Below are 15,451 nucleotides of genomic sequence, written 5' to 3' on the forward strand. Positions count from 1 at the left end.
GGCGGAGGGAAGCCACGCCCGCGGTCGCACGGACTACCTTACCCCGGCAGCGCAGAGCCACCCCCACCAGCTGGAACCCCAAATCGAATCACAGCAATTCGCTGCCACGCCTGAGCCGCTGACTGCCCTCGCCACATTGACTCGCCGCTTGTGAGTGGTCAGTTTTCCTCTTGACCTCTTAAGTTTCAGAGTAGCCTGAGTTATCCCCGCCCTCACATGAGCTGGGCAGTCGAACATCAAGTGTTCGTTCGACTGGACCTCCCTGTAGACGCACAACTAATCAGTTGTCAGGCGGAACCGAAACAAATATTGGTTTAAATTTACATGATTGGAGAGCACTCGGGCTCCCGTTTCCCTTAAAAACGGTGTAGAGGCATACCATCCCCCCAGATCTTGTATAAATCTATACACAAGGACATTTCCTTAGTCGAGGCCGTAAATCTTAGGTAACTCTTTATTGGTTATACAGTTATTAAAAATTACTCCAAATTCCCTCTTTCCACAGAAACCAAAAAACTTCATTTTTATTTATCGCATATTTTTTAAACGTTTTTTTTTAAAAATGCTTTTCTAGGTATAGTAGTGCAGTCAATCAAATAAAATATTTTGGTGGCGGTATTGGGAGGGGGGAGCCGATCGGAGTTTAAAATTATTAAATTTTCCAAATTTTTTTCGGTTTATTTATTCTTTTAATATTATTTAAAGTTGAAATAATAATTTTTTAATAATATTACAATAACGTTTTCTCATATTCCACTCCATCGCACTACCAAAAAAATAAATCTTACGTAACTTTTTATTGGTTATACAGTTACCAGTTTTTTTTAATTTTCTTATAGTATCACTGTACACTTTAAAAAAAAAATGTAAAAATCAAAAGAAAATTCTTGATTTTGGAGGTGGGATGCAGAAAGAAAAAAATACCGATTTTCGGTTTATTTAAACTTATAATGATAATTTTACGATACAACTTCATCTTAAATTACCTCCTGATCCCCAAATAAAGGAATCTAATAATTTTTTTATTTTTATTTTTTTTACTACAGAATGATTCTAAAATGGTTAGCTGGCTATATTTTTTCGGATTCTACTTGTAAAACTAAACAAAAAATATCGTTACGAAAAGTGGCAATCTTTCCTTCGTTCTCCCCTTGTCCGTCATTTTATTATTTTTATATAAAAATTTATATCTCAAGTTCGGATTGACTAATCGCATTAATATTTGGTAAGCATCTTTATAATAAAGTTATAAAATAAGCAAAAAATCAGGACTAATTATAAAATGGTGTCCATGTTTATTTTTTCAAATCGTTATATCTTCATAAATATTAGTTTACCAAAATTTATATTAGTTGCTAACATATTAAGCCTTTTATTTTGAACAAAATGGCATTTTATTTTTGAAAATCGGTTAACAAATAGCCGAGTTATGGCAGAAAATTTTAATTACGTGTCTGTTTTCACGTCCTCCAACTTTACGTTCAGTTCAATAAAATGTTAATAATATTTTTTTTTTTTTAATTCTAGTATTGTAAATTAGTATAAAATTAAGTAATAATTTTCTTACAATAATAAACCTAATAATTATGATACAAAATATAATAATTAGTAAAATATATTAATTTAATTTTTAGTGATGTAAAATTATATATATTAAAAATAGTTTTGTTCTTTTTTATTTTTCTAGTTTATTTTTACTTTGCAAGCATGCAAATTTTCAACTAAACAAATAAATTAAAATAATCTACTCGTAAATTACTTTTTATGTCGATTAATTCATTGTTGCAAAAAATAAAACAATAAAATAATAACAAAGTCAAAAATCTAACTTACCTCTAGCCGGTGCATAAATGTTTAAATATAAACAGTCCTCATTTTGATTTTTAAGGAATGGTAAAAGCTTTTTAAACAATCTATCACGATCAGGTGATATGTCTTGCGGTCTTTTACTAAAAGATGGTAATTTTTGTGGGCAAACATAACCTAAACGATCAGCTTGCATTATATTACGCCATGTCGGTGGTGATCCTGGTGGCATAAACCTTTGTGTTCCAACTGGCGGTGCTGCGTATGGTATTCCCAAGAAAACTTCTACATTTTCTAGTTTCGCGTTCGTGTTTGATGCTGTTACAAGTCCCTGAAATAGAATTAAGTAAGAAAATTTATTATATTAACATAAATTTTCTTTATTTTTATCGATAAAATTATACTAAATTATATATAAATTAAATTTATCTGAATGAGGTGAATGATTTTAACAAATTAAAATTAGTTTAATTTATAATTAGAGTTTATGTTCTACGTATAATAAATTTGAAAAAAAAACTTAAAACAGTAAAAAATATTCACATTGTAATCGTTGACCGATTATTATGAATAGGTACAGAGGAATCAATAAAATTAAATTAAAATCGCAAAAGAATTTAATGAATAAAAATAGATTCTGAAGAAAGAGTCTTATTTCGAAAGCGGACACATTTTCAATTTTAATAGTAAAAAATAAGTCTTAATATTATTCACTGTTGTGAAGGCTAAAAGAAGACGATATCCTCCAAAATTGATCGAAAGGATTCCTTCAGTTTTACGTTGGCTCCACACGAATTCGCATAAGTAGGAGTGTAACGCAGATCTCCATGTACCACACCCCAGGCGATTCCGTCTTTTCGCTACTATTCCACTGTGTTTGTATCCGGCTCGGTAATTGGATTTCAAAAGTTACGAAGTGATTACTAGTTTGAAATGTAAAATTGTAACCTTTTACATAAAGTATCATGCTATATAGAGCTCCGTGAATTTGGGTAGTGAGTAAAATAGTGTGTGTGATGTCATCGAGTATAATGACCTTCACAGTAGTGCATTTGTGAAAACGTGTTTATTGGTGTACAGTTGTACTTTATTGTACCGTTGTAGCTACTACGGTAACCACCGTGACGTATTGCTTCAGAGGATGAGTGTAAGTGAAGTGTAGTCTTGTACAGTCTCGATCGATCATTTCTGAGTTGTGTGGTTAATTGAAATCCAGCCACCGAAGAACACCGGTATCTACGATCTAGTATTCAAATCGGTATAAGTATAACCTTTACTAGGGAACTCTCACCTTCCAAATCAGCTGATTTGCGAAGACGTGTTCACCACTAGACCAACTCGGTGGGTCCGAAATTAACATCGTGTCAGGTCTAATATACTCCTTTATAACACGTAGTAATGTGTTTTTTGTTCGATCGGGGACCGCATATACGAAAATTTATTTTACTTCTCTGAATATTCTTCCAAACACCTACTGCTATGGTTAAACCGACCCCACATTGTACGCCTTAGAAAAATATTCCCGCCTATTAGTTTTCAATCGGTTACTGCGTCACTATCTATAACAAATTCTCTGTACAGAATTCAAAACCCTGCTCTACTCCATGCGTAAAGGAAATAAACAGTAACTTTCAGTTTTATTTTGTTGGATTGCAGCCACGTACCCCTCCTTAAACGAACAGAATTGCGGTATAACATTTCTCTCTTTCGAATAACATTTATCTTCTTTATTTTTTCTACGAAAGAGACGTTTCATCACATATGTGTCCCTATGTATAGACACCAAATATGAAGATAAAAGATATTTTTAGAGCCAAATATGAAGATAATGGTTTCGTCTATCTTAAGATGTAAGGTAAAAAGCAGAGTGCGATACAGATATCCATGTACGTACTCACACATACGTATGTATGGGTTTTTTTGGTCTACATGGACTAGTTGGGTTCTAAATCGTAAAGATTTGCAAAAACCCTATACCCCCATAATAATAAAAATAATGGTTACCATAATTTCTCCTTTAATGTAGTTATTCTAGCTGTATTCACCGGGGAAAGTAAAAAAGAGGTTATCATTTTTTTCTTCAACGTATATGATTGAAACATTTTATTTATCATTTTAAACGTTTAAATCAGGATTAAATATTTGTTTATTGAAAGTACAATTTCCTTTAAAAAGAAACCTTCTCTTGTAGAATTTTCCGATTACTCTATCTTTAGTGTCACTTGTCTTAAAGCAAGATACGTTTCTTCTGTAAAATTTAGTGAATTTTCAGTATTATATTGTTAAAGAGCATATTCAGATCTTAGATTTTATTTATTAAAAATCTTTATATAGTGATTAATTTCTTTGTATATTGATTGTATTATTGTGTGCAGCGTTTTCCTGATGTGTCACTAATGTCAAAGAGTAAATCTGCTCCCCGTCTGGCCAATATCATATTAGGCTTTCTATTTTGGCCATAACGCATGGACCTAAGGTACAGAGTGTCCCATATAAAACGCAACCCAACCTTATATTGGTAGGTATTGAAATAATAAAAAGGCATGTGTAAATGTAAATGTAATTTTTATTATTACCATCCATTACCTTACATTTAGAGTTAATGTTGGAAGTGGCCGCCATCTTACTGAATACAAGCTTCAATTCTTTTTACAGCGTTTCTTGCTACTTTTTTCAAAGTTTGTGGCCGGATATTTAATACAGCTCGTTCAATATTGACTTTCAATCGTTCAAGTGTTCGTGGTTTGTTGCTGTAGGCTTTGTCTTTGATGTAACTCCATAGAAAAAAATCCGCCGCAGTCAAATCTGGAGATCTTGTTGGCCACAAGCCTCGACCGATAACACAATTACCAAAGAATTCCTCGACGAAATCAGAAGTTGAACCTGCGTAGTGCGATGTCGCACCGTCATGTTGTAGCCAGCAGTGTCTGTCTTCCTCTTCCAAGAGTGCGATGAACCGAAATAAAATATTCTGATATCGTTCTGCATTAATGGTGTACTCGAAAAAAATAGAGCGATTATTTTCTTCCGCGATATCGCGCACCACACGTCCAACTTTTGCGGGTGTAATTGTTTTTCGTGATAAACGTGGGGATTTTCAGCACTCCAAATTCTACTGTTTTGGCTGTTTACGTAGCCATCCAAATGAAACCGTGCTTCATCTGTGAAAAATAACGAATCCATAACATTAATTACCTCCACAGAAATCGACAGAACCGTTGACAATATTGTAGCCGTTTTTCTTTGTCGGGCTCAAGAAGTCGATGTACCGTTTGAATGCGATAAGGTCGTAATTGTAATCGTTTGGTCGCCCGATGATTTAGACAAATTAATTTCAGCAGACAAACGTCTGATCGATTTATTTGGCGAGGCGAGTAATCGGTCTTTGATTTCAGTGACTGTATCAGTATTCAACTCTGACGCAGAACTTTTGTGTTCCTTGTTATTAACAGAAGCAGTCTTTCTAAATTTTGCAACTAACCTTAATACTGATGTTTTGTTAGGAGCTGGCTTATCTGGGTACTTATGGTGAAACAAATCTTGCACTGCAACCACTGATTTCGTACTGAAGTACGACTCAACAATGAAAACACGTTCATCTAGCGAAAATACCATCTTGTCTCTAGCAATACACTGAAAGTTATGATTGCATTGTTGTTACTATCGGTAGTGTTCTACTGCTTCGCCGCGATGTTCTGATGTTGGACGAGTCCATTTCAGTAACGAGTAGGGGAGTAAGTTTGACTTTTGAAATTTCATGGATGAGTGATTGATGGGTTGCGTTTTATATGGGACACCCTGCATCTGTCATAATTCCTTTTCCTTACAATAATGATGTTTAGGATGAAGTCAGTCATTGTAATATTCTAGGAATACTCGTAATAATCCTTGAATTTGATGTTCGCTATTGTTAAGCTTTGTGACATCATTTCACTAACAATTTTTATTGTTATTGAACTTAACTGATTTAAATAAAAATATATATATATATATATATATATATATAATATTTTATAGTGTTTCTAAAATGGTCGGCTGGATTCTACTTGTAAAATTAAACAAAAAATATCCGTAGAAGAAAAAAATGGCAATTCCTCCTACGTTCTCCCGTTGTCCGCCATTTTGTTATTTTTATATAATAATTTATATCTCAAGTTCGGATAGACGAATCACATTAATATTTGGTAAGCGTCTTGGTAATAAAATTTTAAAATTAGAAAAAAATACCTTCGAAGAATACAAAATGGCAACCATATTTATTTTCAATCCGTTATATCAGAAATGGTCGATCTGAGATTCTACAAGAATACACATACTTCATTTACACTGATACATATCCTCATTCATCCTCTGAAGTAATACCTGACGTTGATTCCAGGAAGATAAAAAGGTGGTATAGGTTAGACTTATTAAAAGCTCGCGAAAAATTTCTCCACGACTTAACATTTCACAAAGTACAGTATGGAGGACATTACATGCTCAAAAACTGCGTACATATCATGTTCAGAAAGTTCTACACCTCTAGCTTGGTGACCATACCAGACGATTGCATTTTGTTAATGTAACATTAATTACCCCTTAATTCCGTTCATTCTATTTTCGGACGGAGCTACTTTTACCTGTAATGGCATAACGACGGAAGAAAACTCATATTCTGTTGTTGAAACATATTTCCAGCAACGATTTTTCGGTGATCGTTTGGTATGGAATGATCGATAACCAATTCATAGCTGTCTCATACTAGAACAACGGTAGAAGAAATTATCTGGAAGTTTTAAATAATACTTTTTTTACAGCGCTTAAAGTTTTCTCATTGGCGAAACGAATATAAATATATTATTAACTTGATGGAGGACCAGCACATTTCACAAATTACGTAAAACATTTCTTAGGTGAAAAATTTTCTGGTGAATGGATTGAGGTCCGGTAAATTGGCCACTTAGATCACTGGACCTTACTCCCATACATGACTCTTTATGGGGATGGATAAAATACGAGATATACAAGCTAAAAGTTGACATACGTGATGTACTGATCGTTCGCATTCTCAATGCTGCTTCCCTCGTCAAGGAAAGCCAATATATCATTAGGATAGCCACAGAAATTGTTAGAAAACCAGTTGAAAAGTATAACGATATCAGAGGTGGAATTTTCGAACATCTATTGTAAATTAATACAGCATAAACAGTGAATATTGTTTTTTAAATTAAAAGTATTTTAATTTTTAAAAGGTCTAAATTTACTCAACTAAAAATAGCTGTTTAATTTTGCAAGTTCGTAACGTTTTAATTAACAATTAAACTTTTTTTTTTTAGTTTTTCATAGACAGTATTATATCAATTTTCTTATAATTAGATTCTCTACAAGTTCCAGTACTAAAATTTACGCTTTTATTAGTCATTTGACAAAGTTATTGTATTTCAAACCTAAAACAAAAATGTGTTTTTTGTCACCAAAGTTTTCTGTTTTACGATGGATATCATGAAAACTACTGTAGAATAAGTTCTCGGACCTATTTTATTCGAATTTTCAGATGATAAGACATTTGAAATCATTACGTTTACCCCTTATAATTTTTGTACGACTTCATTTCATCGGTGGAACTGAAACCCGAGCGAAATTTTTCACTAGTCGTAACTCGATTACGGTTAAAAAAGTGTTTTCGGACATATATTTGTTTCCATTTTTCAACCTCTAAAATCAGTTCCCAAATTATTTCATAAAGAATGTAACAAATTTATATATTTATGAAAATATAGAAGAACGTTCATATAAGCATAGGGTTCGGAAACGCTTTCTTAGTGGTGTCTGTGAGCGAAAGATTTCGCTCGGTTTTCTGCGGGTTTGGTAAAATTAAGCCAGACTGGATTCTTAGGATCTAAATTAAGATGTAAATTTTGTGGTTTTATTTGAACGTGATTTGAAAAAAAAAAAAATAATAATGTGATGCGGACACTACATGACTTCCTTGTACACCTATTAAATTACATATACACATATTTTTAAAAAGAAAAGTAATTAAAATTTTATTTCATTAATAACTTCTGATATTTTTTTATTTATTGTTATTATTATTTATAGTAAAAGTTTTTTTTTATAATCAGAGGTTAATTACTATTATTATTATTAATAAATCAATAAATTTAAATGAAAAAACAAAAAGGTAAAAAAAGGAGATGTTCGATTCGAGCCGATGTGCCTTCCCCTTGTAAGATCCAAATATTTCATTAATTAAAATTTTATTTGGCTATAACTTTGGAATTAATAAAAATAAATACTACTTATGATATATTATTAGAAAAGCTCTCAATGAGGGCTTATTATTGCAGTTAAATTAAATATTAAAATCCAATTTTTTTAGATTTTTGGCTTTTTGGATATTTTTGGCTCAATCGATGGCAATCAAAATGGGAGGTGCACATCTAGATCTGCACCTCAAAAACCCCAAAATCCCTAAAACGACCCCAAAAACCCTAATTAACGTTGTTTGTAATGTCTAACATTGATTTTCCTTCATAAGAACGCTAGCTGTCAATTGATTGACAGCGATTTTGACAGTTAAAATGTGTCAAAATAAGTTTTTGACTTCAAATTCGTGTTCTCCGACCCCCAAAAACCCTTATATACGTTATTTTTTAAGTTTTGTGATGAAACATGCTAGCGCTATATCGTCACGACTTGAAAATAACCTAAAACCCATGTTGATCCCCTTTAAAATTCAAGTGGAGTGGGGGATGACTTTTTTCGAACGGAAAGGGTTCGTCAACGCGTCAAATATTTTGTTTTTGAGAGTACTTTTAAATCAGGGGGTGCACGTTTTTCGACAAAAATTTTGCCCTATTTGGACCACTAATATATATATATATATATAAAATTGAATTACTACTAAATTTTTATTAAAAAAAAAATCGTTTTACTTACCTGTATTAATCCTTGCTTTATTTCTATTATACGCGTTTTACTTATAACTTTCCACTGATGTTCCTGACAACTTATTGTTTTAAATAACACAATATACAAATAATAAAAAAATAAAATGTTTTTAATAAATTTCTTCCCGTAATACATTTTTGCACATTTCCGTTCACATTATTTTTATTAAATATTGTTGAAATGTTTAAACAATAATTTTAACCATTGTCTTTTTTTTGACTACATTTCTAATAAATTTTAATTTCACTTTATGTTTCATTCAGTTGTTTTTTATGTTTTATTTTTTTACAGTTATGTAGGGCTATTCTTTTTAATCACTTCTTTTTTATTGCTCTTTATTTTACTACAATATTATTAAAAAGATATTTTATTTTATTTTAATTAGTATTTTAGTTAATAATATTGTTATTTTTACCTGCATTTTAAGCTTTAATAAAAAAAAAAAAAGAACTGAAAAATGAACAAATATATACAGTTTTATTTTGTAATAACTTCTAATATTTTGGTAGTCCGATTAAAATACTTAAATAAAAAAATCCTCCCACCTCCCCTGTAGAATATAAAGTAGTAACCATCCCTTCATTCACTACATTATGGTATAAAAAAAAAAAAAAAAAAAAAAAAAATAGAAATTAAAATTTTTTGTACATCGTCATACTTATTAAGTGTAAAAACCGCAACTGAAAATTTGAAATATTTCTCTGTAGTTCCTTATTAATTAAAGAAATTAATTTTTTAGATCATCTTTTTAGAAATAAAATAAAATTAAAATTAAATTTTCGATATTCGGATCTTTTTCTGAACTCCCGCCAAAAAAAACCACTTAAGTTTTTAACCAATTGGCCAAAATTCGATGTATTTTTAATTTCCAATAATAATTAGGTGGGAATATGCATGTTTCAAAATAGCAGGAAATATTGATATTATTAACAATAATCAGGTTGGAGAAATAATCCAATAACACATTAAGATTCTCTTTTATACCAGTCATTTTAAACGTTATTCATATTAATATATTTTACTTTTCCTTTGACTGGTTTGATGCAGCTCTCCAAGGTTCCCTATCTAGTACTATTCGTTTCATTTCGCTGTATCCCTACATCCTGCATCCCTAACAATTTGTTTTACATATTCCAAACGTTGCCTGCCTACACAATGTTTCCCTTCTACCTGTCCCTCCAATATCAAAGCGACTATTCCAGGATGCCTTAATATGTAGCCTATAAGTCTCTCTCTTCTTTTAACTATATTTTTCCAAATGCTTCTTTCTTCATCGATTTGCCGCAACACCTTTTCATTTGTCACTTTATCCACCCATCTTATTTTTAACATTCTCCTATAGCACCGCATTTCAAAAGCTTCTAATCTTTTCTTCTCAGATACTCCGATCGTCCAAGTTTCACTTCCATATAAAGCTACGCTCCAAACATATTCTTTCAAAAATCTTTTCCTGATATTTAAATTAATTTTTGATGTAAAAAAATTATATTTCTGATTGAAAGTTCGTCTCGCCTGTACTATTCGGCATTTTATATCGCTCCTGCTTCGTCATTAATAATTGTAATTCCTAAATAACAAAATTTTTCTTTTCACCTCCATAATCTTTTCTTTTCTTATTTTTACATTGAAACATTTTAATATTGTACATCTTAAAAATATTAGCTTTATTGCTTATAATGTAGATATAAATTATACATATAAACAACCAAACTTAAGTTACGCTCGCTTCGATCTCTAGCCTCGACTAACTAACAGTGATGTCTTGATTTAAATAATAAATAATTGCAATAATTACTGAATTTATTAAATTTGTTAATTTTACCAAACTTAACCTATGCTCGCTTCGCTCGCTAATATCGACTTATTAACAGTAACGTTTTGATCATTTAAATGATGAATAATTGCAATAATTACTGAATTCATTATTTAAATAATCAAAACATTACTGTTAATTAGTAAGGTTAACGAGGGCATGTTAAGTTTGGTTAGATTTATGTATAAAATAAATAATATAAATAGTTATTTCTTCAACCTGGTTAATTTTAATATTAATATTTTTTGCAATTTTCATTTAGTTCTAAGTGAAAAACTTGCAAACCTTTGGGAGGGAGAGTAACGTAAAACTAACAATTTTTATTTTTTATTTTGAAACGTGAATATTCCCACCTAATTCTTATTGGATATTAAAGATACGTCGATTTTTGGTTAAAAAATTAAGTTTTTTTTTGGAGGGGGTGAGGAATTCTGAAAAATATCCGGATCTTCGGATAAATATAGAATAAATTATCCTTATTATTTCATAATAATAACAGGAAATATTTTTATATCTAATAAACATTTAATAATAATTATAATAAAAAGCTGGCAAAGTGTCAAAGTATCGCATGACTTCCCGGCTATTAATAATAAAAAATAAGAGTTAAAAGCCAAAAAAAAAAAAACAGAATATATAAATTTTAGATGAGAGGAATATAAATTTTTTGAAATTTTTTCTAAAAATGTTCATATATAGGTTAAACTTAACAAATTTATTTAAGTAAAGTTTTTTCTAAATGTAATCCCCCCCCACGGAAATAAAGGGTAAAATAAGAAAAAGTAAATTTAAAAAAAATAAAAATATTTTCTGCATTTTGCTCCGGGGTCTATAATTTAAATAAATAAAAATTGTAGAAATTTCTTGGTAGCGCTTTATATGAAGGAAAGTTTCAAAAAATTTTGAAGAGTATTTGTGGAGATAAAGCAAAGGAACAAAAACATTTCAATTTTAAGAACTGGAGGATAATTTAAAAAAAAAAATTTGATTTAAATTTTCTTTAATGAAGTTTACGCTAAAATACCTCGGAAGATAATCGAATTTGTTTATTTCGCAATATACCTAATCTCCCATAACAAATTTTGAAAATAAAAAATAATATGATTAATGAGTTCCTCATTTATAGAAATATTTGAGCCAAATTTGGAGACATTCTATTCGGTTAATCCTGTGATATAAGGTCAAAATCAGTGCGGCACACATATATAGAAGGTTTTTTTGTTTTTTTTTTAATATCTAGATGAACTAGTTGGATCCTAAAACGTAAAGATTTGCAAAAAAATTCCGATACCCTATTATTAACATGATAACCATATTTCCTCCCCTTCAATTATCTATTGTAGCTACATTCGGGTGGAAAATAAAATACTGTGTTAAAAATTTATTATTATATGATTGTACTTTATATCCAGACGAGATAGTATTTTTCTTTTTTCTTTTTGCATTGTGTTAGAGAAAACTAATAGTAGTAAACATTTATTTTTAGTAATCTTAATTTCATGTGTACGATTAAGTTATATCTCAGTCATTATTATAATATATTAATAATATAATTATAGTAATTATTAAAACTTGCAAAATGTTTTGTGTGGAGTGTGACCCTTTATGGGGGAGAAACATGGACTATTAGGAGGAGATAAGAAGATAGGAGGCCTTTATAATGTGGGTTTGGTGGAGAATGGAAAAGATCAGCTGGACGGAGAGAGTTCGGAATGAGGAGGTGCTTCGTAGAGTAGGAGAAGAGATGGCGATTATTGAAATAATAAAAAGAAGAAAATGGAGTTGGTTGGGACACTGGCTGAGACGTGACTGCCTGTAGGTGACGACATTGGAAGGATTTGTAACGGGAAGAAGTCGGTGACGAATGAAAATGATAGACAATTTAAAAAGGGAAGAAAGTTAATGAAAAATGAAACGGATGCCACAGAATCGGGCTGAATGGAGGGCGGCCATGTGAAATCCTGCCTTTGGGCAGAATAACTATTATTAATTATTAAAATTTATAAAAGTTCAGTTTTATAAATAAAGAAGATTTTGATTTGCAAAAATTATTATTTTTTTAAAAAATAATTCTTTTATGTTCATTATTTTACTGATTGATTTGTTTTAATAATTTTATATTTATCTACTGGGTAATTTGGGGGAAACAGGTTACTCAAAATAGGTAAATCCTTTAATTTTTATTATTACATAATTTAGTTATTCTTCTGTAATGGTGGTGAGAAATATATCGCAAAGGTTGACATAAGACAGACGGATTGTAAAATAATAATAAGAATAATAAATAAATGTATTTTAAAGGTTTTTTTTTTGTATATACATTTTCCCTAATTTTTCAAAAGGTTTCGTTAATTAAACCCGAAAAATTTTTTTAACTACGGATATCTTATCCTGTAATATCGATTTATTTGGCCCTAATTGGAAAAAGCATGAAAAAGTATTAAATTATTTTTTTTTTTGTTTTTGTATAAATTATCTACGTTATGCTTAGTTAAATTTTAATAAGATTTGATTTTTAACAGTAAAGTTATTCGCGCTTCCCGTATTCTCGATTTCCTTATTTGCGGTGCAATATTTTGCGATGTCTTTTCTATATTCGCGACTAAAATTTATCGTATTCCCGTACATTACATTATATAGTGACATTAAAAAATAATAATAATAAAATATTTAATCGCGTAGGTAGAGTATGATGGACGTGGAGAAGTAGAAAATACGATCCCTGAAAAACAGTGAAATGTCAAAACGCTTAACAAAGGCATTAAACTACCTGTGATTATTTCCATTTTTGTTTACAGATGCTGATCTATCGTTGAATAGAAGCTTAATCTTTAAGCGTAAAATTGAAAATGCCATGCAATTTTACTCAGAACTTCACACGGATTTAGAAACAATAACGAGGTAAGGCAGGATTACAAATTTTTGCAAATGAAATCTAAAATACTGTAGGTTAGTTTTGTAAATTTCATTTACAAAAATTTATTACTATTTTCTTGACCTTTTAAGGCGCTTACCGAGTACGATTTGAACATGTAATACCTTTTACTAAGACAGTACGTACTGTGGTGAGTTTTGGTAAGTGACTATGAGTAAATTAGCAAATATTCTGTATTTTGGAAATATGTTTTGTGTAGTGTATCTTTGCACTGTAGTAAACCAGTGTTAATAATTAATGTTTCCGTCTGTATTTGATCAATAACATCGCTCTAAATAAGTGATTTTTTTTTCATTTTACATAAAACCTAACCATTTTTCCTTAAATGAGTATTAGTTTCCGTTCTGTATTCGCGACATTTTTACGGTCTCTAACCTACGCGAATAAGATGATTTTAGTGTATAACAATTAATTTTCTTAAAACAAAATTAAAATACCATTCGTAAAACTCCATATTTTTTTTATAAGGATTTTAACATTTTTATATTATACTCGGTGAAATAAAGCAATGGTAAATCATTTATTATTATCTTTATATCAAACCTGGTATGAAATGCTTGTTATTCTTGATATCCTTTATTTTTAGAAAATAGTTTATTTAGATGCTATTAAAAATATGATTATTATTTTTTTAAACATATTTTTATTTATAAGTTTTGTTATATTGAATAAAATTTGATAGGGGATATAAAATACGTGAAGCACAAACGCTAGTGAAAGCTCAGACATCAAAATTATGAAAAAAATTATATGAATGATTTTCTTTATTGTGTTATATGAACAGAAAATATTTTATCATATCGAGATACGAATATTTGCTATCATATCGAGATAACAGCCTTTAAAGTAATGGTGACGTTATCTATCTTTATTTTATTATAAATCATTGGATTTATAACACGGTCAGGAAAGAACTGAATTAGTTTCTATATTCCGTTAATTATTCTTTTATTAATCCTACTATGAATTATACGTAACTTAAAAAAAATTAAGGAAAGCGTTTTAAATACAAAAAAAAATGTATACTATTAAAAAATTTAGAAAGATATATAAAAATGATATTTGAATACTGTATTTCTTTAATATATCAATTTTACTATCATTAGTTATTTTTTCCTTGTAAATTCATTTACAATTATTTGGTTACGACGTTATTTAACTGTTATTAAATTTATATAAGACAGTTTTGTTAATCTACTACGTAATTACCAATATTTAAAAAAAAATATATATTTTTTTTATTAAATTTATTGTATCTTTTATTAAAAAGTTAATACCTTGTTAAATTTATAGCCGATTTATTATTTTACACTTATAAATAATAATTAAAAAACAACATTAATAAAAATATACCCGAAAAAAATACACACAACAAATGCATTAACACTGAATTAAAAAACACTAATTATTCTGATTTTATTAGCTAAATATAAAAACACACGAAAATTTATTATCATAAAACAAAATTCTACGATAAATTTAATACACACACTAAAAAAAAAAAAAATATATATATATATATATATATATAATAAAAAATCCTAATTAATTAATATAGAGAAAAAAATACGGGTAACAAATAATAAAGCACACCGTATTAAGGAATATTATACGTTAAAAACGAGATTAAACCATATTTAGTAACGGATTGACTCGTGTTTTAAACTGAAACCAACTTTATACTAGAAGAATATACGTTGTACTGTAGAGTTTTGCTAAGCTAGCTAGCTAGGAGCTTTCTCGTAGTTATTAGTTTAGAAAGAACAGCGGTATTTAGAAGCTAAAAATATACACAGTTTAAAAATGAACCCTTCAACAAACCAACCGACTAAAAAGATCAGTACTCAGGTCACTGTCGCGTAATTCTATTCTTTACCGTTAAAAAACTTAATTATTTTTTTTTTCTTTATATCTATATGAAATATATTGGAAGGATTATTGATTATTTAAAAAAAAAAAAATAA

At 29.6% G+C, this 15,451-nt stretch overlaps 1 protein-coding gene across 2 annotated transcripts in view; it reads right to left on the bottom strand.

The window, feature by feature from the left end:
• Positions 1-15,233, bottom strand: part of LOC142333050 (uncharacterized) — a 233,762-nt gene extending 218,529 nt beyond the window's left edge. The window contains exons 1-3 of one of the 2 annotated variants that reach the window (XM_075379856.1): positions 15,164-15,233; positions 8,728-9,082; positions 1,834-2,137 (exon numbers count right to left, since the gene is read on the bottom strand). In XM_075379856.1, coding sequence (XP_075235971.1) covers positions 1,834-2,137; positions 8,728-8,874 — 451 coding nt within the window. In that variant the 5' untranslated portion in view covers positions 8,875-9,082; positions 15,164-15,233. Of the gene's footprint in view, positions 1-1,833; positions 2,138-8,727; positions 9,083-14,764; positions 14,962-15,163 lie in introns of those variants that run through there. The other variant, XM_075379854.1, reaches the window with a different exon arrangement.
• Between the last annotated feature and the right edge of the window lie 218 nt (positions 15,234-15,451).

Source organism: Lycorma delicatula, chromosome 12 (genome assembly GCF_047948215.1).
Source record: "Lycorma delicatula isolate Av1 chromosome 12, ASM4794821v1, whole genome shotgun sequence".
NCBI classification, from domain to species: domain Eukaryota; kingdom Metazoa; phylum Arthropoda; class Insecta; order Hemiptera; family Fulgoridae; genus Lycorma; species Lycorma delicatula.